Raw genomic sequence first — 19,917 nt, 5'->3', positions numbered from 1 at the left:
ATTTTGTTTTAGAGTTTATCTTGGTGATAAGAAAATTTGAATTGATTAAAAGATGTTTTAATCTATTAAAACTTTCTTATTTGAGTTTGTAAAGAGCATTTTAATTGATTAAGTATTCATTTTAATATGTTAAGATTACTTAGAACTAAGAGTAGTTTTGTGGGATTACTTTTAATCTGTTAAAACAAGTTTTTAATAAATTAAATTTTCCTGTGCTTTTAGAAGATTTTTTAGGTACTCTATTTTAATTTTATAAAACCCATTTTAAAATGTATATAACTCTCCCATTATGAATCCTTTGGACACATTTTTTTGAACTTACATTTCTAATATCATTTCTACAGTTGAGAGATTACAAAAGAAAAAGATAATGTATTATTTTTGTAGTTTTCTTGGAGTGATTACAAGATCATTCTCTATATATAAGAGATAAACATAAAGGTTCACTTGTATTTTCTTTTGTTGTTGTGCTTGTTGTGTTTCAGGTGAATTTATTTTATCGTACTCTTTTCTTTTTGTGTTGTGTTGTTGTTTTGGATAGGGTTTCCAGTCACAATGCAATAACAAGGTGTTACTTGATTAAAATTCAATCTTATAGGGTTCAAAAGTTGATTTCATATGTTGGTTGTGCTGGTCGTATGTTTGTAAAAACATTGTCATAGTGTGAGCTTGACTAGTGTGGTTGGAAACTAGATGTAGTTCTTAGATAGAGTGAACCAATATAAAAAATCTTATATATATATTATTGTTTTCATGAATTATACTTGTTCTTAAGTGTTCTTGGTTTTGAAAAAGTTTTGTGAAAGCAACCAAATCCTAAAATTGATTGGACTAATAGAGGTTTTGTTTTTAAAAATTATGGGGTAGCATTTGACATCAAGAGTTCGTTCTTGAAGATACTCAAGATTTGATCATGTTTTCTAAAAATGTCTAAGAACAAGCTTCCCTTTACTGAATGTGCATCTATTAATATACCACATATGTTTAAAGGTGTTAACTATCAATTTTGGAAGGTTAAAATGAAAATATTTATTGAGTCTTTTAATAAATGGATATGTGATACCATTGTAAATTCATTATTTATTCCTAAGCATTTATTTATTCCTAACCTTGGTCTCGTTAGTTTGAAACTTATGACTGCATGGCAAAAAATACTATAACATCTGCCTTGAATCTTTATGAGTTTTTCATAGTTTCTCACTGTAGTTTTGCAAAGAAAATGTGGGATGTCTTTGAGGTCATACTTGATGGAACAATTGATGTCAAGAGAGCTAGGAAATGCATTAATCCAAGAATATAAGTTCTTCAAGATGCAGTAAGGAGAGACCATAATTGATGTGCAAAAATGATTTACATATATTATAAATCACCTTATTAGCCTAGGGAAAGTATTTAATATGGAGGAGTTGAATATCAAAATACTAAATTTTTTGGATAGAAGTTGGCAGCTAAAGGTAACAACAATCTTAAAGTCTAAGACTTGTTAACTATGACAACTACATCCTTGTTTTGAAAATTAAGAGAACACAAGTTGACGATGAATAGGCTCAATATGCAAAATATTTGTGTGATCATTGTCGTATTCAATCAAATTAAATGAGTAGATAATCTAATGAATGAACATATTATCTATTGTGAAGTCCAAGATTGTCTACTACATAAAATGTTATGAAAAATTAAGTAAGATAGAGTTAATCAACCAGAGTCGTCTCCGAATGAATGCAGATGAAATTTCAATGAACCAGAACTTAAAAGCATATGTAGAAAGAATAAAATTAGAAAGAATAGTAAAGTAAAAAAGAGGTTGTTCTTGTAAATGTTGTTAAAGAATGAAAATAAAACAATTATAGAAACAAATTGATTATTAGTTCATTCATAGTTGAATTTTTCATCAATTATCATATGATTACTATTCATTCAACTTTGAAACATATTTGAATTAATCAAACAAGCATCAATTAATTTGTTAAGTATCTCATCCATCTCTAAGCTTATACATGTGAGATTTTTATTCCTTTACCTCTTAAAATTATGTAAATAAGTTAATAAGTATTCCAATTAAATAGGAGAACTGGATTATTAACAAGCATTCAAAAACATTCAAAAATAATCCAAGAGCAAAAATTAGAATTCAAAAAGAACAAATGGTTTAGACTCTATTTACAAAAATTGAAGAGTTAAACTTTTAATTTAGAAGTTATTGCAAGACTTGTTATTTGGATAATTTATTTAGGTTTGAAAGTGTAGTGTTGTTTATTTGTTTAGGGTTTCAAACTTTATTTTAACTCATTTAAATCCATTTCTGACTTGTTTTTGTTAAAAAATGTTGAAAGATTTACTTAAGCCCATTCATTTATGGTTTCTCTATAATTGTTCTAAACAAACATACAATTGTGAATACAAATTACATTAATGGACATGTAGGAGATATTTTTTTTTTTAATTTCTTACAAAACTATTTTAAATTTTTTTAACATGTTCTAATTGATATAGGGAAATTATTCTAAATTATAAATGTGAACTTCATGATGTATGTGTATATTTCATTTAGTTATAATTGAAGTTCATTTTTTGCATTCCTCTTCAAAAAAGAGTTAGGAAGATAACAATTAAAGTCATGCAATTATAGTATGTGTTTACTTGTGTACTGAAGATATCACCATTTTTGGAATTAATATTGCTGAATATATTTATGATGTTTTTTTCCCCTTTATTACTAAATTATTTAAGTTCATTCCACTTATTTGTTTTGAAGCATTAAAATTGAATTCACGATTAACTATTTTAATTAGATGTGGGATTATTAATTGATGTTTCTTTTGGATTCTTAATTTTTTTAAGTCAAATATGACATATTGTTTGATAAAATTGTAGGATGGAATGTACTTTATTGAAAGAGTAATAAGTAATAAGATGAATTTAATAGAAATAAAAAATTTGTTGTTCAATTTTAAAAAATGAAATGTTTATAGGATTTTTCTCTCTTATGTTTAATATTTGGTTTTCTATTCCTTAAATTATGCTTTCAAAATATAACATTTATAAACATTAAAAAATTCATTAAATAAAAATCAATTTTAGAGATAAAAAATAAGTAGTCACTAAATTTGACTAAATTATATATTATTTTAGAAAATAAAAAAATTACTTGTAATAAAATTTATTAATAAATCTATTATAAATCTTATTGATAACTAAAGTTGTTTCTATTATTAATAAAATTTATTATAAATCTTATTGATAATAAAATTTAATTTAGATGCCAATAATTTTTTAGTCTCTAAAAATAGTATCTAATTTAATTAATACAGTGACTAATAATTTTTTATCTTTAAAATTAATTTTTATTTAATGATTTTTTTAGTCAGAATTTGTTATTTGCAAAAGATGTTATTCAGTCTTTGTATTATTAAAATTTTAAAATATTATTTACATAACTTCAATCATCTATTTTATACACTACAAAAAATCATTAAAAAAAATAATTTTAGAAACAAAAAATAATTAATTGTTATATTTGATTAAATTAGATATTATTTTAGAGACTAAAAAAATTATTGGTATCTAAATTAATTTAAGTTTCTATTATTAATAAATATTTTATAAATTGATATTTAATGAACTACTAAGATTTTAGCTATCAACTTTAGAATTTAAATAATTGGTAGTTAAGATCTTGATACCTAATTATATACCAATTTAAAAACTATTTATCAACAATATAAATTAATTAGCACACCTGGTTAATTTCATGTTGAAATCCAGGTTCAACTCCCGACTGTGGAATTTATTTTCAATGTTTCGTGTAATTGATGAAATATTCTCTTAATCAATATATGAGAATAAGTATAATATACCTATGTATTGTCTTTGTTAACTGCTTAGATGTCAAGTTTCATAGTGATGTCTAACATGAAAGTTTTTATAACAAAATATAAATTAATTTATTTTTTTAGTCTATAAAATAATATATAATTTAGTTAATATTTTTTTTTTATCTCTAAGATTGATTTTTATTTAATGATTTTTTATTAGTGATAATACTTATTAAATATGTAAATAATATATATATATATATATATAATTTATATTTCATTCTAGTAACTACAAATTCAATTATATTTTCATAACCTCAAATTTACATAGACACAACTAACCACAAGTTTTATTTGTTCAACTTCAAATCACCCTTCTTCACAAACCCATTTGTAGATCTGAGTGATTTTTGAGTATCTAAGATGAAACCACCACCACACACACCCCTCCCTAATATCCACAAGTGGTTCCACCTCATGAATCGAAACGGATGAACAAACACCAACGTGGACCAATCACATGTTGTCCCTAACATCATCACCCAATGGCATTCCACTTTTGGATTTGCCTATATCCACACCACTCTTCTATATTCATCACTCTTCTGTTTATTCCAACATTGTCTTTCCCCCATTTCACACACTCATCACCAATTCTCACAACTCTTCTTCACACTCAAAAAATGGCTGCCAACACATTGATGAGCTCTGCTATCACAGCCTTCCCTTCTTTACTTTCTTCCTCAAAATCAAGGTTTGCCTCTTCAGTTCCCATTTCCAGCTTTGGCACCAATGCCTCTTCTAGGTTTTCCATGACTTCTGACTGGATGCCTGGCCAACCTAGACCCCCTTACCTTGATGGTTCAGCACCAGGGTATGCCACATATTCTCCCCTTTTTCTTTAGTACAATATTCTTAACTTCAAACATGTTTTGTGTTCTTAAAACATTGTTCTTTTGTTGTTGAACTACACTTTTACTATGAACTGTTTTAGATGAATATAGTTTAGTTTCTCAAAGTTTGCAAAAACTAGTCTTTTCAATTTGAAAATACAGGGTTGATTCTTTAAATCTACTGTTTAGAAATTAAAAACAATTTTGAAAAGTATTTTAGTAGAACTTAGGACTCAAACAACTTTTCTCAAATTTAAAGATTTTTTTTTAATTGAGAAACTGAAATTAGATTAACTCCAAATTTTAAAGACTAAAAACATAATTAAACATATTTTGTTGCATTCAGTGTACATGGAAGGGGACTTTGTTCTCAGACACTCATATAAACTATACGAACTCCTAAAGAATTTACTCGAAATTAAATTTTATTTACAAATTAAAACTGATATATTTTTAAGTGGAAGATTTAAAAGTACATTGGTTTTATTAAAATGCAAAAGTTGAAAGTAAGAAAATTAAATACAGATTGATGGTGAAAAAAATCACTTTGGTGTGCCAAAGGCAAATTAGTGATTTTGAATGGTTTTTGTTTTGATGTTGATTTGTGCATAATGCAAGTTGTATTCTCTTTCTTTTGTTTCAGTGACTTTGGATTCGATCCTCTTGGTCTTGGTGAAGTACCAGAGAATCTTGAGAGGTTCAAAGAGTCAGAACTCATTCACTGCAGATGGGCCATGCTTGCTGTTGTAAGTGTCTCTTTTGAAATAAGAGTTTTGCTTTCTCTTTTGTAAGATTCTAGCAGAAACATGCATTTAGTCCTTTATAAATGTTCATTATCCTAAATGTTTTTCAAGTAGTTCACTCAAGTGACAGTGTATATAACTAAATGAAAACACATGTTCATTTAATTATAATATATGCATAATAATAAGTTTGTACTTATTAAAAATTGTATTTTAAGTTTAAAAATTGTAGGTTTAGAAATAACACATTTATCTAATAAGAGTGTGTATCAGAAATTCTTAAGAACATTTCTATTCTTTTCTGTTATCCCAATATTTAGAAGAAGAAAACAGAACTACTTTAGTATGCTGAAATCTCTTATATTTTGGTGCAGCCAGGGATTTTGGTTCCAGAGGCATTGGGGTTAGGAAACTGGGTAAAGGCTCAGGAATGGGCTGCAGTTCCAGGGGGGCAAGCCACCTACCTAGGCAACCCAGTTCCATGGGGCACACTACCCACCATTCTGGTCATTGAATTCCTTGCCATTTCCTTTGTGGAGCACCAAAGGAGCATGGAGAAAGACCCAGAGAAGAAGAAATACCCTGGTGGTGCTTTTGATCCTTTGGGATACTCCAAGGACCCTAAAAGTTTCCATGAATACAAAGTCAAAGAAATTAAGAATGGTAAGGACCCTAAGCATCAGTTATTTGATGTTACTAAAGTTTCTTAAGCATCTGATATGTGTTGAAAAACACTTAGAGGTTGAAGTTAACTCCTAAAAGAATCTTATGATCTCCAACAATTAGTCCTTGAGATAAACTTGCTTTTGAAAAAACATCTTTTGTTTGTTACATAGAAAATTGACCAAATTTTGTTGTATGTCAAATGTTTAGGACGTCTTGCTCTGTTGGCTTTTGTGGGAATTTGTGTTCAACAATCAGCTTATCCTGGAACTGGACCTTTGGAGAACTTGGCTACTCACTTGGCTGACCCATGGCACAACAACATTGGAAACATCGTTATTCCACAATCGATTTCGCCTTGAAAAAACCAATATTTGTTCTAGCACCTACTTGTATAACTCCATGTAACAATTTGTAATGAATCAGATCTGGCTATGTTGGTACCCTGTGCAGTGATTATACTTTCAATTATTATGTTTTGAAACTCATACTTTGGCAACACGTTAGTATGAAACGAAAGCTTAGAAAACTTTTAAGCCAAATTCATAATTTGCATTGCGTTTGTGTCCAACAATGAATAAAATATGCTTCAAAATGAGCCGAACGGGTATACCATGTTTGGAAACATGTTGAGAATAAAAGGAAAATCAATTTAGGATGGAAAAGTTATGACATTAGTTTTCCAAAAACATATCTAAAGCAGAAAAAATCACATTCTGAAACAATGAAACTAAAGTAGATTCATTTCTAACAGTTCCTTTTTCAATATCGACTTTTCATGTCAAAAGCATTAGAGCTGTATTTCAAACCAAATGATAGGTAACTTCAATATAATGTTGTATAATATATTAAAAAAAAAGGTTCTACAATATAATTTTAATGGCAGGCCATTAGTAAATTATATGATTTCTAATTATCGTGTAATGACTATATTATGATTTCTAAGTTTAAGGCAATTTCTTCCTCCATTTTCATATTTTCTTTCTGAACAAATTATTCCCGCACTTCCATACCTTCCTCTTCCATCTCTATATTTTTTTTTTAAATTCTAACAATATCCTTCTGAGTATATTAGAGAGTGTTGAGTCTTCTTCTTCATTTTCACGTAGTGATGGTTGTTTTGTGATGATTATTTATGGTGGCTGGTGATGAACGTTGGTAGTTCAAGTAAGTCTTTACTGATGGTGATTGTGTTTTCGTTTACTTATTTTTTTTAATTTTCTTGGAAACCACAAAACCTAGAAGAAAAAAAAATAATGTACAAAAATGGAGTACAAAACTAAAAATTTTTTTTTTGCACTGGGGGACATCAAATACAACAAATTCTCTTGTCAACCCTTTTACACATGCTCAAATGATGAATTGCTCCCTCAATGTTGTGTCTGGATAAGAATAAAAGTGTTATGACTGAAAGGGAGATATGTGGTTGGAAGAGAGGTAGGCGCAACCGTAAAAAAGTGAGATCACGCTTCAAAGAGATTAAAGAGATCACACTTCAAATAATTAGGGTTATTTAAAGAGATTAAAATCAACTTTTCATAATTAATACAAACGTGGAGGGAGAATTTGCCTTCTTCATGCACTTCGATAAATCTTTCAATTCCAAAATTACTCTTCTTACATCTCCATAAATTTTTTAGTTCCAAAATTATCCTTGGGCAAAAGGTACAGGATTTTTATTTTCTTTTCATTTCTAAATTGTATAATCCGTATACCTTCCAAGCTCTAAAATTTGGAATACAGAATTCCAAATTCTGAATTTTAGAGTTCAGAATTTTAGAATCCAGAAAAAAAAGAAGTGGGTGTCAGTGAAAAAGATGAAGAAAAGAGCAAAATTATCATTTCACGTCTTTTATGGAAGTATAAGAAGAAAGCATGGAGGTGCAGGAAGAAATTGCCTGTGAATGAAATATGTAATAGAGGCCCATTTATAGTTGAGTTTCTCATAAAATGTATTGTGAACTTTTTTTTTAATTATATGAAGAGTTAAGTTGTTTTAAATTTAAAATAGTCACTTCTTATTTTCACTTTCTTTCATTGAATGGGTAATAACGAAAATGACTTCCAAAATTTGAAAATCAAATTTATATTTCGAATTCTAAAATTTAGAAATTATAATTACTTTCAAATTATAGAATTTGAAATACAAAATTATTTTCTTGATTCAGAAATAATTTTTAAATTGTAAAATCAGAAATTATTTTTGAACAAAAAAAAATGATTTTTGAATTGTAAAATTTAAAATACAAATTCAGAAGGATATTTTTGAAATTTCAATAATTATGGAGGTGCAGGAAGAAATTGCGCTGATTTAGCCCATTTACTTGGTCTCATCTTTGAATGTTCATGAAGAGATAACAGTGGATAGACTAAAACGGGGAAAAACACATTTAGTATCTATATTTTCAATTATACATAATTAAAATTCTTATACTTTTATATTGATAAATTCGATCCTCAATCTTTTAAAAACATAAATTTAATTAGTTTTTAATATTTTTTTCAAATAAATTAGGAATTATGTTTATAAAGTATAACGATTAAATTCATTGACTGCATTTAACAAAAAAATAAAGAGTAAAAACACATTGATTCAATTAAAGGTTTGATCCATAACAGAATTTCAGAATTAATTATTCTAGCATTGTAGGGTCATGGCATGAGATTGATTGAGAAGTTTTTGCATGCATTCGCAATTCATGATACTTACTTTCAGTTCAAGCTTTAGAATAGTTCCATGATTTTTGTCTGTCCTCCAGGAAAGACTACCTGAAGTTGGAAGAGAGATAGTAGAGTTAATTGGTAAATGTTAAGACAAAGAGTAGTAGTTAATTGGTAAGTATGATACAACACAAGGCAAAGGAAAAGCTCACTCACAGCAACACAACAATTCCTTCCTAGAAGCACAATGACTAAAACAACACTAACAAACACCCTCCAAAGCCTTCAACCAACACCACATTGCAAATACAATTAATTTTGCTGTTGACTTACCACATCAGAAATGTAATATATTTTAATTACAACAAATAAAATCCTTTGCCAGACTAGTAATTTCAGTGGCTATGTATGCCTGTTTTCACTGGTCAAACTGCTGCTACCTCCACCCATACGATTTGATTCCCCAACCCTGGCTGCCAAAGCAAGAACTTCTGGGGACATTTCCCAGCTTCCACTTTTTCTTCCCCAGCTGGATCTCCTGGGATGTATTCCACCACGATCACTCGTTTCATCTACTGTTGTCCTAATTTCCGGAGACAACTCGCCAAATTCACCATCCTTAATCGCCAACCGGTCGTTTAATTGACCTTCAGAAGGATCAAGAGCAGTACCCATGTCAGCCCAGACAGTTTTCCTGCCCATCTCTATGTCATCCACGGCTTTTCCCATACTCGGGCTCATAAAGCCTCCACCTACTGATCGAGCAGGTAATACTGGTTCCAGTGGCACCTGTTATACGTATAAAGAGAAAAAAGGAAACAGAATGTAACACTGAATTAATATTAACTCAAACATAGCAATGAGGTTATCATAAAACCTATAACACTAGCTAATTATATAAGCAAATCATAATAAGATAAGAAAATATGGTAATCAATCCTAAATATAATAACGAAGAAGTAAAGAAACTAACCTAGAAGATAATATAAGATATTCAATGATGAGATATTTTCATATATTCAACAATCCATCTCAAGCTAAATCTTACTAAGGTTTGAACTTGTTATAAATATACTCTTCTGGGCAAAAGGGAAAGTCAAAATATAACTAGAGACTTCGGAATTAAGGGACCAGGCTTATTCTTTGCTACTATAGCAGGGCCATGCTTATTTCTCTGGGAAATGTTACTTTTGGTAAAGCCATGAGATTAGGTTAATTTCACAAGGAAAAAACCATGGGGCTAGAATCCTGACTCTGAGAAAGCCACGACACCCTATATCTTTACCTTATTGACCAAAAGGGATAAAACCAAAGCAGAACCCTCTACGAAAATAAGTAGACCAGTAGCACTGACATTGGAAAACAAAAAAAAAATGCCAAAAAAATGGATAACACTTCATAGGCAACTACTTTTGGGGAGGTCTCTGCAGTGGAATAGTGACTAGACATGTCACAGAACATGGTATCACACTAAAACCACGTTGAAATCATATAGTTTTTAGATATATAGTGAGGAAAAGAAATAAAAGAATAGCTGCAGTGCTATTTAACTGAAATAAGTAGATTACAATGTATTGATGTTTTATAAAACTTATGCTAGCCCTTATTTACAGTAATCATAATCCAAACAAATCGATACAAGGAAATACAGTAATCAATCCTATGATATAATTAGGAAATGAGGAAACCAAATTTAGAGGATAATATAAGATATTCGACAAGATTTTTTCATATATTCTAACAGCACCTTTTCCCTGAAATTGTTCTTTGATTGGGGAATGCTGGTGCAGAATATCTCTAAGAAATTATTGATTACTCCCCTGTTATATGGGTTGGCCCGTCGATCATATCGGTATCTGAAGTTCTCATATGTGGTCTGTAACATCAATGGACACATATAAAGTTGTAAGCTCTTTAGTATTGATAACTTAATTTTAAAGTATATATAAAGATTTTAAAAAGGAGTGATTACCTGATTTGTACTTATAAGATATAAATGAAAGGCAGTCAGGCCACCAACAAACCACATTGATATGAAAGTGTAAATTATTAACACTATGGAGGCTGGAGTTTTGATCATTGCCTTCCAAATTGTTGTCTCCTCCGATTCCATAATTCTTCTAATATAGACCCAACAAAACGCGAAAACATATATACAAAGCAGTGTAGTTGAGAAGACAAACATGAAGAAGAAGCGATAATTACGCTGCATAACAATTGTGCAAACATTCAGATACATAACATATTCAAGAATGACATGTCAATGGTAACTGAAAAAGCCACCAAACCAGAATTATATATATAATTGAAAGGAAGACAAAAAAAAGGTAATAAAGAATCCTCAAATGAAAGAAACGAATATAAAGTTCAACAGTATATCAAGACATATCTTTTATATTACTCTAAATTAAATGAAACCTAAAATTTGAGGTTTTTCCATGAAAGCAAAAAGAGTTCCAGCAATAGCACAGAGCACTTTTTGGGGAAGGGGTGTGTTCACTAGAAGCTAAGCATAATTGAATAGCATATCTCTTGACCATAATTAATAAATGACACCCACCCAACAAGAATTGACCCTAGATTCCCTATATGAAATTCAGACAATGCTCCTAAGTTAACTATAAAGCCTGATCATATTAAATATGAAAGCACTCAAACTCCAAGTCTCAAACCCCCTACGGACAATATACAATACCCATCATCCACTAGGTCTCAGTTAATAAGCTGGACTGTTGACTGTATTATTATGTATTGCCAGAGATAATAAACAGGAAAGAAACCGTATATTAATATAACCATATAACCAACTGATGATGAATTTTAGGTTCAAATTTGGACAGACAGGGCATAAACTAAATTTTGAAAATACAAGTGTTGATAATTAATAAATTACTAAAACTTGCTAGATTTTCCAGCACAGCTCATTTACAAAATACAAACTATCTCAACAATATTCAAGCGGACAAATTGATAATAGAGATCATCCATCTCTTAAAATCCACAACTATTAGATTTTACTCAACCCAGATACCAAGCCACACTTTCTGCCTAGCATAAAAAAATCTGCTTAACCACTAAAAATCAATTTAGTCAAACAAAAGGCCTACTTACCAGCCCAATGCACTGCCCAACCCATGGACAATGGTGATCAAACCGTTCCACGCAGTTGTTACAAATTGAGCAGTGAGAACATCGAGGAGGTCTGTAGAGCATGCAAGTATCACAGTACTTGACCTTAACAGTCATTCCGTTGACCTCAACCTCCTTAATTCGAGGCAACCGTAATTGAGGGGTTTGACCAGCACCAACATCTAGACTACCTTCAAAACCTTCTGGCTCTGGAGGATGCGCATTGCGTGGAATTATGCCAGGGTCTCGGCCAGATGTCAACAAGAGAAGAACTAACACCTAAAAATGATTATAACATCATCACACAGTATGAAAGAATATACATCAGAGCACATAATATAGCAAATGCATAATGCCATCCAAAATAAAATGGTGTCAATGCCCCACCTTATCATAAAATAGCCCAAATTACAATTAATCAGCACATAAAAGAGGATGGCTGTGAAAAACCCTACCATGTTATCTGCTAGATATGCTTTCCACAAAAGAAAGAATTTAAATGTAAAGAAAAAAATTATATTTTCAAACAAATTGGTAAAAAATGTATTATAGTTTAGTCTGCAGGCATATTCAGCAAGGCCTAGGTTCAGTTGTCCACATATTCTTTTGTGAGTTACAAGGCAAACTCACAAGTGGTAGATCGTTCTGTAACACCCTGCATTTTGATGGTAGTTATTGTTAGTGATCACTGGACCTAACATTTCTTTTACAGTTGGGGTAGTTAGTCAGTTGTCGGAAGCTCTTCAGATTGATCATTGGAATGCAGTGAGCTGAATTCTAAGATAAAAAGGCTCCAAATCAGGATTGTTGTAAGAAGTTAAGGGAAACACTGAAGTAGTTGGATATTGTGATGCAGATTGGGCAAGAATCCCTACTATTCGGCAATCAACAATTGGGTATTGTGCTTTTATTGGAAGAGATATTTCTTATAACATGTTTGTGTTGAAAGGATTAGTTAGAAAACAAGTCATGGAGGATGGTATCACTCTCGTACCATGTAGAGAAGAAAGAGATTGAGAAGGAATACTTGAATTCCATGTGATGGGTACACACATGAGTATTCTTCTTTATAATGAAGAGACACAATAATAGGGAACAAAACCAATATCTAACAATGAGAAATATTTGGTAAGAAATTTTGGGAAGAAGAAATTTTGGAGGAACAGGTCAGCTTTTGTGAAGCAAGCAAAGATGGACCAAAAGAACTTATCTTACCCTGCTAGTTGTCGTTATGTCCCCACTCAGCATGGAATCCCCAATTTGCCATCCCTGATTCTCACCTTACCACACTTAGCATGAGGGATGCCCACACTTGGGTGAAATTAATGTGGCAATGAGGATAGACAAAAAGAATAATTCCCAAAGTGATAAACATTCTGATATATAGTGGCTGAAAGAGTCTGTTCTTGGCTTCCAATTCAAATTTCTTCATTTCTTCAAAACAAAATGGTGATTCCAATGTCTAGGACTAGCTGATGAGTGCATGAAAGATGACCAAGAAAATGAGCAAGAACACATCATTCCAAGAAGAATCACTAGAAATCTGGCAAAACAAGATGTTCTTGCTCTCAAAAAATAATTCTTTAATTTCTATGTTCGGTATTTCTTGGACTTGTAGGAATGAGGAGTTATTTTCTTGTAGGTGCAAATAACCATATGTAAAATAGGATTTAATTGGGTTATTCAAACCCAAATAGGAGATGGGGTGCAGCCAATACAAGGAGTGCAAACAGGGTTTCATGGGAGCAAAGAGGAGGCAAGGAAAGCATGTCTTAGAAAGAGGGAAGGAAAGCATGTCTTAGAAAGAGGCAAGGAAAGCATGACCAAGGCATGTTGCATGTCTTCTAATTTTTAGCCAAACATTTAACAGATGTTTAAAATTTGAATTTCAAATTTTCCCTCCTTTTCATTTTAGATTAGCATTTTATGTTTGATTTAGCAAACATTTCTTTCGAATTTGGATTTGAATTTTTGGATGGCATAGGATATAAATAGCCATCTTCATCCTTGGTAAAATCAGTTTTGATATAATGAAATTTGAGAGCATGTTTTGGCACCTTTGTGTGTGTGAAGTAGATTGTAGTCTTATCTTATTTCTTAGGAGTCAGGTAGTGTTTCAACATTAGGAGCTTATCTTAGAGAAGCATGGAACCATCTTCTACTTCAACAAGTGGTGCACCTTTCTCCATTCTCACCTTTTATCTTTTATTCTCTCTTCATCCATCCATTTCATATTCCATACTTATTCTTGTTCTAGGTCGTGTGTTAATCTAAACTTGTGATTGGAATCATTGACTCTACGATGAACATGAACTCATTTCATAAGATCATCATTGGAGCAGATTCAACTCTTGTTTAATTCATGTTCATAAGCCTATATGCTTCCTATTGATATATGCTACATAATCACTAGCTAAGCTCCTCATTGTTTGGGTAGATGTAATGAAACTAAACTCCATGTATTCTTTGTGAGATAAAGTGTAACAACTAAGAAACCTGGCTATGATATTTGGTTTGTTAGTCATCCTTAAATCCTTCTCTTGCGTAAGTTCCATTGTTAAGATAACTAAGAAATTAGGGTTTAACAATGGAAGTTAGACTTTCACCACTTAAGGGAATAGGGTTTGAGTAATAATTGTGTATAAATGTTGTTTACGAATATAAAGTTTTTTTATTAATAGTTTGTGGTACATGGATGGATGTTTATTACAACTCATAATGACTGCATTGTGTTGTTCTAACTTCTAATTCAGAAACAACAACATATTTACAGTGCAGAGCAGAGCATACGAAGAAGTATATTGTGTTTGGTGAATCATGGAACCTGATAGACACCCAAAGATAAGTACTGCCCTAAAAAATTGTCCACTCAGAATTTCCTTCTGGAATTGTCATTTAAGTTAGTTGTACAATAGAAAGAAACACGAGAAGAAACTAACAAAAGGAATACAGAAGAAAGAATGAAACTGTTTATTTCCAAAATGTAAGATATTACAGAAAAGAATAGCTCTGGTTCTTTGAGGTACCAGAATCCTCCCAACAATATATTTCCTGCCTTCCTCCAGCTTCGCTCTCCTTTCTATGTACAAACCTCTCTTACTGCACTACTCTTAACTAACTCTGCTGACATGGTAAGTACCTCAAACAGCTTTATTCCCATTTCCCTTATTTCTTCTCTCATAAACCTTTGTGATAGGGGACCACCGTATCATTATATCAGTCCAGAACAAAGATGGTACCAATAGTGTTTACACCTGTTGTCACACACTTTTTAAATTTAAACAAAAGAAAATACACAGCATGTAGTTCACAGGATCTGCAAACCTTTCACTTTTCTACTCAATTTCCTTTCCTCCTATATTTTATTTCTCAGAATCAAATTCCCTTCCCATCCCCTTCGTTGTAGCATACACCTTACTTACAGATATTTCTCAAAACCTCATTGCTTGGGAGCAATTCATCTTCAATTAGATTAAAAGGTTTAAACAAAAGCATGGACAATACAGTTGTAAAGTAGAATGCTATATATGCTGACATTCAGCATCTGTAATTAGAACCAAAACTTCGATACTTAATGGGAAGTCACCATAATTGATATGGAAACAATTGTATTCTCCATGGCCGGTTTTCAGAAAGGCTCTCGTACAGCTATGCAGTAATGTGCTTGCAGTGGGCTTGGACTTTATTTGACTTATCTTATTGGATAAAGGAGGAGAATGTCTACTCAAACTTCTCTTCACAATATCTGTTTCCCGTTCAAATAAAGTATTTGCTCTAATACAAATAAAATGACATAACGCAGAATACTTGGCTTGGTCAAGGATTCCATTCCTTTGCCAGGAGCAAAATTATGTTAGTTGCACTAGCTGATCATATTAGATTCATTATGGTCATGGGCTAGTTTCCTTTTAGTTATCATTCAAATAAACAAACAAGAAAAGGGACATCATCCAAGTTGCATTTCTATTCAGAAATTAGAAGTTAACTAAATTCCCAACTTCTAACTTACTTCGAACAAGCATGTGTGAGTTGCAACATTCTACATTTATCAAGATTATAAATAAAGTACTCAATCAAATACAGCTGAACAATGTAGGTTCAAAGAACAAAACTTAAGTTTGGTGTGTGTTTGTATGCATACAAGAGACAGAGAGAAAGGGAGTCTCACATAAATTGTGAATATAACTGCAATGGCCATTATGGTCATCCCCAAGTGATCAGAAAAATCATTTATTAGTTTTCTGGCAACATAGACACAGAAAACTGCAACAGGAGCAGCAATAAGAAAAATCGTCAGGGCCAACGATCTTGCATCTGGTCCAAATATGAACCTGCCCTGAAGAAAAAATTTCTGCAGGAAATGGATGAAAACAATGAATAAGCATTTTCACAGAACCAAAACCACTAGAACAACAGCACATGTTAAATAAAATTGCAGCATTGGCCACTAACATAGTACTGTTCTTTTTGGGTTCTGTCGAAAAGACAAATTATTAAAAGCAAATGCAAGATATAAATTACTAGCAGTTCTACATCACAATAAAGAATTAGGCATACAAATAATGTATATGTCAGTCGGTACTGTCCAAATTCAGTGACAAGGGTTCAACCTAAATTCAATATATCATTTTAAAAATAACCAGCAACTACTTTCTACTTATCCTTGTCAAAACCTCGCTTATTATGCTTTCTCAAAATGTTTTAGGTTCTGTTTGGATAAATTTCTTTATAAATACTTAAAAGAGAAAAGTAAAAAGCTAAAATGAATTGAGCTTTCTAGAAAGCTAAAGTCAACTTGTGCATTTAATTTATAATTTTTATAAAAACTCTTTACAAACTTCTCCAAAGCAAAAGGTATGGTATATAGGGTCTATTTGGATAAATTTATCCATAAACATTAATAGAAAAAGAAAAACAAAGGAAAATGAAAAAAATATCTTCAGAATCTAATGCATAAGTCAAAGTACATCTTTTAGAGAATCTAACATGAAAGAGTTTCTACAAATTAACGAAAGTCAAAATCCATTTCATCTTTTATTTTCTTCTGTTAAAAGCGTTTATGAAGAAATTGATCTAAACAGGCTCAAAAGTTTATTTTAGCTTAGGAAAAAGCTCAATGCATTTTCCCTTCTTATTAATTCCTTCTTCTACAGGTGTTTATAAAGAAGTTCATCCAAACAAGGCCCTTGATTCAAACACCAAAGCACAGGGTTTCCAGCACCCTCCCTGGGTCAAATCCATCTTCCAAGTCAATAACTTTCCCCCTCAGCACAAAACCAATTTCCGCCAACAAAAGAACTAAGCAATCACAGTAAAAAAAAATTGATAAATTTAAGAAATGACCATGATTAATTACAAAATAGGCAACTCAACAGAAAGCTGCGGTGACACTCTTCATAACAATTCCAAAACAACAAACTTTAATAAAATAATAAAAAACCCAAAAGCGAACTCACATTGCTCCCCTTCCACGCTTGGTAGACCCGCAAATCTCCGGATCCCGCACCCGGATCCGAACGCTGGGGAGGAGGTACCACGTACATATCGTACCCACAAAAAAGAAACCAAAACAAGGAAACTAAAATCACACACCCAAACTCTCGGAAAGAAGAGAGGAAGAAAAGGTGGAAGAGGCGGAAGTGAATTTAAGGTTGGGAGACGGAAAACATGGCGGAGAAAGCGGCGGAAGCAGCACCGGCGAGCTGAACAATGCGGAATGCAATGAATGAATGGAAGTAAAGTAAAAGTGAGGGTTTTGTGTTGTGATGTTTTGATGGGTTGGGGAAGCAAGAAGGGGATTCCCTTTACATTTGACTATTGGTGTGACAGTATAAATGTCTGTGCTTTACAGAGTGTAGAGCGGTGACGTGGCTTGTGTGAGAGGGAAAAGGGCCTTCTTCTTTACTGTTCTGGGACTATATGCTTAATCCTTCAGGTAACGTTTCAGCAAGTTTTTGTGTCATTTTATGGTATTTTTTCAGTGACGTCGTCGATTGGATCCATTATTGGGTAGTGTTCCCCATGTTTAGCTTGTTTACAAGATTTCTTCAGTTTTTTGGTTTAAGAAAATGCTTTTCTTTTTAAAAATAGATTTTCTTTCTAGATTCTCAAATCTAAAATATGTTTCCTATTTACACATACGACAGAGACATATGTAAAATCTCTAAAATATAGTATACGGAGACACAAATCTATATATTATATAATTATGAATTATATAAATTAACAATAAAGATTCGTGTGCACAAATATGTTTTATTATTTTTTAGAGCAAAAAGATATTTTTCATGACTAATTTACAAAAATTTGTTTATTATTTTTATAATCATAATAACAATTTATACAATAAAGTTTAAAGGTTTAAAAAATTAATGTATTTTTCTTTTTTAAAATTGTGTTAGAACGGTATTAGAATGGTTAGAAATCTAACAAATACTTTTTGAATTGGACACTTCACGGATACGTGTCTTACCGGTGTTATACGAGTGTCGGTGTCCGATACTCCGACACGCCATTTAGGAAGAGTGTCTGAGCTTCATAGTATGTTTCTTTATTTTTTCAATTTTTTTTGAGTTTCATCGTGTAATTAATGTGAGTTCATGTGAATATTTTTCACTCTGCATGATTTATTTCATATGTAAAGTAATATTATCCAGCTACTTTAATTTTCTAATGATGTTAAATATTATGGATGGCCTGTCATTAATTAAATTTTTAAAACGACTTTTTATTCCATTAATGTAAAATAGATATTCTTATTAATTTTTGTAACTAAACCAAATTTATAGGTGAGGAATTGATTAGAATGTTCTAGGTATATTGGAAATAAAAGTACATGTTCTAATAACTAATTGCACAAATACTTTGTAAGGTGATTTGGTGGACCGAATTACATTTTGAAAAGTTGGATTCTTTTATTCATAGTGTGTAAGTTGAATGATCTAAGTCACAGTCAAATAATTTAATTTTTAATAAGATAATTATTAAAAAAATATAATTATAGAAGGTAAAAAGTGTCACATTTAGATGAAACAAGTTACAATCCATTACTGAGACTTGAACAGTTACATTCTTAATTAGAAAAAATTATATATCGACTATCAGTTATATTTTTTAATTTAATAATAAATACTCCATCCAACATTATTATAGAGTGCATGTTATAAGTTTTGTAATTAGTAGTTATATGTTTAATAAAAAATTATTAGGTGTACAAAATTAACTACCTCAATAAAAATTTAATAAAAGTTATAATATCGCAAAAATAAAATATAATATTACGTGAAAAAACATAATAATAATAATAATATAGTAATATATAAAAAATTATAATAAAAAAATAAAATATCACAAAAAATATATAACATAAGGTAAAAAAACAATTAGTAAATATAAAATTATAAAATAAAAAACTGTTATAAAAGTATTACAAAATATATTACTATAATTTTAAAAATGTATTAAAAATATTATCAATAAGAAAATAAATAAATTTTTGTTTATTTTTATTTTACATTTGGTCCAAACATAAAATGAAAATGCATTTTCATTGGATATACCTACTAAAAGAACAGTGTTTTCATTGTGTATAACCATCACAAATAAATATATATATATATTCATTTTTTTTTTAGCAAAACGAAGGCAAAAAGTGGAAATTATGTTCAATTGCGTTTGAGGGAGGGTTAAGGATATAAAAAAGAAGTTCTTGGTTTTTAAAAGTATAGGCTGCCAAAAAGGAACAAAGGTTGCAAACAACAAAATACAAAGGTTGTTTCTTCCTGCACCCCAACATTCTTCTTCCTACATTCCATTATTTTTTGAAATCCTGAAATTGTTCTTCGGATTTTATTTCAAAACTCGATTTCCATGGCAGTTTGTGAGTTGCATGTGGGATCTTCAAGCTTGTTGCAATAAAGGTTGAGCTTGGTGAAGGTGTGATGGAGGTGTTGGTATGTTGAGAAAGCTTCATTGGTGGTTTGAGGTAAAAAAATTAGGTATGTTATACTATTT

General features: G+C 31.0%; 2 protein-coding genes across 3 annotated transcripts; one reads left to right on the top strand and one right to left on the bottom strand.

The window, feature by feature from the left end:
- The first annotated feature begins 4,367 nt into the window (after positions 1 to 4,367).
- Positions 4,368 to 6,557, top strand: LOC137837271 (chlorophyll a-b binding protein 6A, chloroplastic). Its single transcript, XM_068646231.1, has 4 exons — positions 4,368 to 4,689; positions 5,352 to 5,454; positions 5,826 to 6,114; positions 6,325 to 6,557. The coding sequence occupies exons 1-4, from the start codon at positions 4,499 to 4,501 to the stop codon at positions 6,474 to 6,476; spliced, it is 735 nt and encodes a 244-aa protein (XP_068502332.1). The 5' UTR covers positions 4,368 to 4,498; the 3' UTR covers positions 6,477 to 6,557.
- Positions 6,558 to 8,685: 2,128 nt separating this feature from the next.
- On the bottom strand, positions 8,686 to 17,953 carry LOC137837270 (probable protein S-acyltransferase 7). Of its 2 annotated transcripts, XR_011085406.1 has the most exons (7): positions 17,361 to 17,953; positions 16,073 to 16,255; positions 11,887 to 12,183; positions 10,748 to 10,981; positions 10,523 to 10,651; positions 8,992 to 9,564; positions 8,686 to 8,883 (listed from the first exon to the last, which is right to left on the bottom strand). XR_011085406.1 is itself a non-coding variant. In XM_068646230.1 (6 exons), the coding sequence occupies exons 1-6, from the start codon at positions 17,445 to 17,447 to the stop codon at positions 9,178 to 9,180; spliced, it is 1,317 nt and encodes a 438-aa protein (XP_068502331.1). In that variant the 5' UTR covers positions 17,448 to 17,953; the 3' UTR covers positions 8,905 to 9,177. The 2 variants fall into 2 exon arrangements, 1 of the variants encoding a protein (XP_068502331.1); XM_068646230.1 differs by lacking the exon at positions 8,686 to 8,883 and having other exon boundaries at positions 8,905 to 9,564.
- Between the last annotated feature and the right edge of the window lie 1,964 nt (positions 17,954 to 19,917).

Source organism: Phaseolus vulgaris, chromosome 4 (assembly GCF_000499845.2).
Source record: "Phaseolus vulgaris cultivar G19833 chromosome 4, P. vulgaris v2.0, whole genome shotgun sequence".
Lineage (NCBI taxonomy): Eukaryota > Viridiplantae > Streptophyta > Magnoliopsida > Fabales > Fabaceae > Phaseolus > Phaseolus vulgaris.
The sequence above is the reverse complement of the archived record's forward strand: the minus strand, read 5'-3'. Positions and strand labels throughout refer to the sequence as shown.

Bases quoted from the DNA above. Each gene is read 5' to 3' on its own strand.
- LOC137837271 (XM_068646231.1), top strand. From the start codon at position 4,499: ATGGCTGCCAACACATTGATGAGCTCTGCTATCACAGCCTTCCCTTCT. The intron at 4,690-5,351 runs GTATGCCACATA...CTTTTGTTTCAG, and splicing joins CTTGATGGTTCAGCACCAGG to TGACTTTGGATTCGATCCTC. The intron at 6,115-6,324 runs GTAAGGACCCTA...TCAAATGTTTAG, and splicing joins AGTCAAAGAAATTAAGAATG to GACGTCTTGCTCTGTTGGCT.
- LOC137837270 (XM_068646230.1), bottom strand. From the start codon at position 17,447: ATGTACGTGGTACCTCCTCCCCAGCGTTCGGATCCGGGTGCGGGATCC. The intron at 10,982-11,886 runs GTAAGTAGGCCT...ATTGTTATGCAG, and splicing joins TTGGGCAGTGCATTGGGCTG to CGTAATTATCGCTTCTTCTT. The intron at 10,652-10,747 runs GTAATCACTCCT...TTGATGTTACAG, and splicing joins ATCTTATAAGTACAAATCAG to ACCACATATGAGAACTTCAG.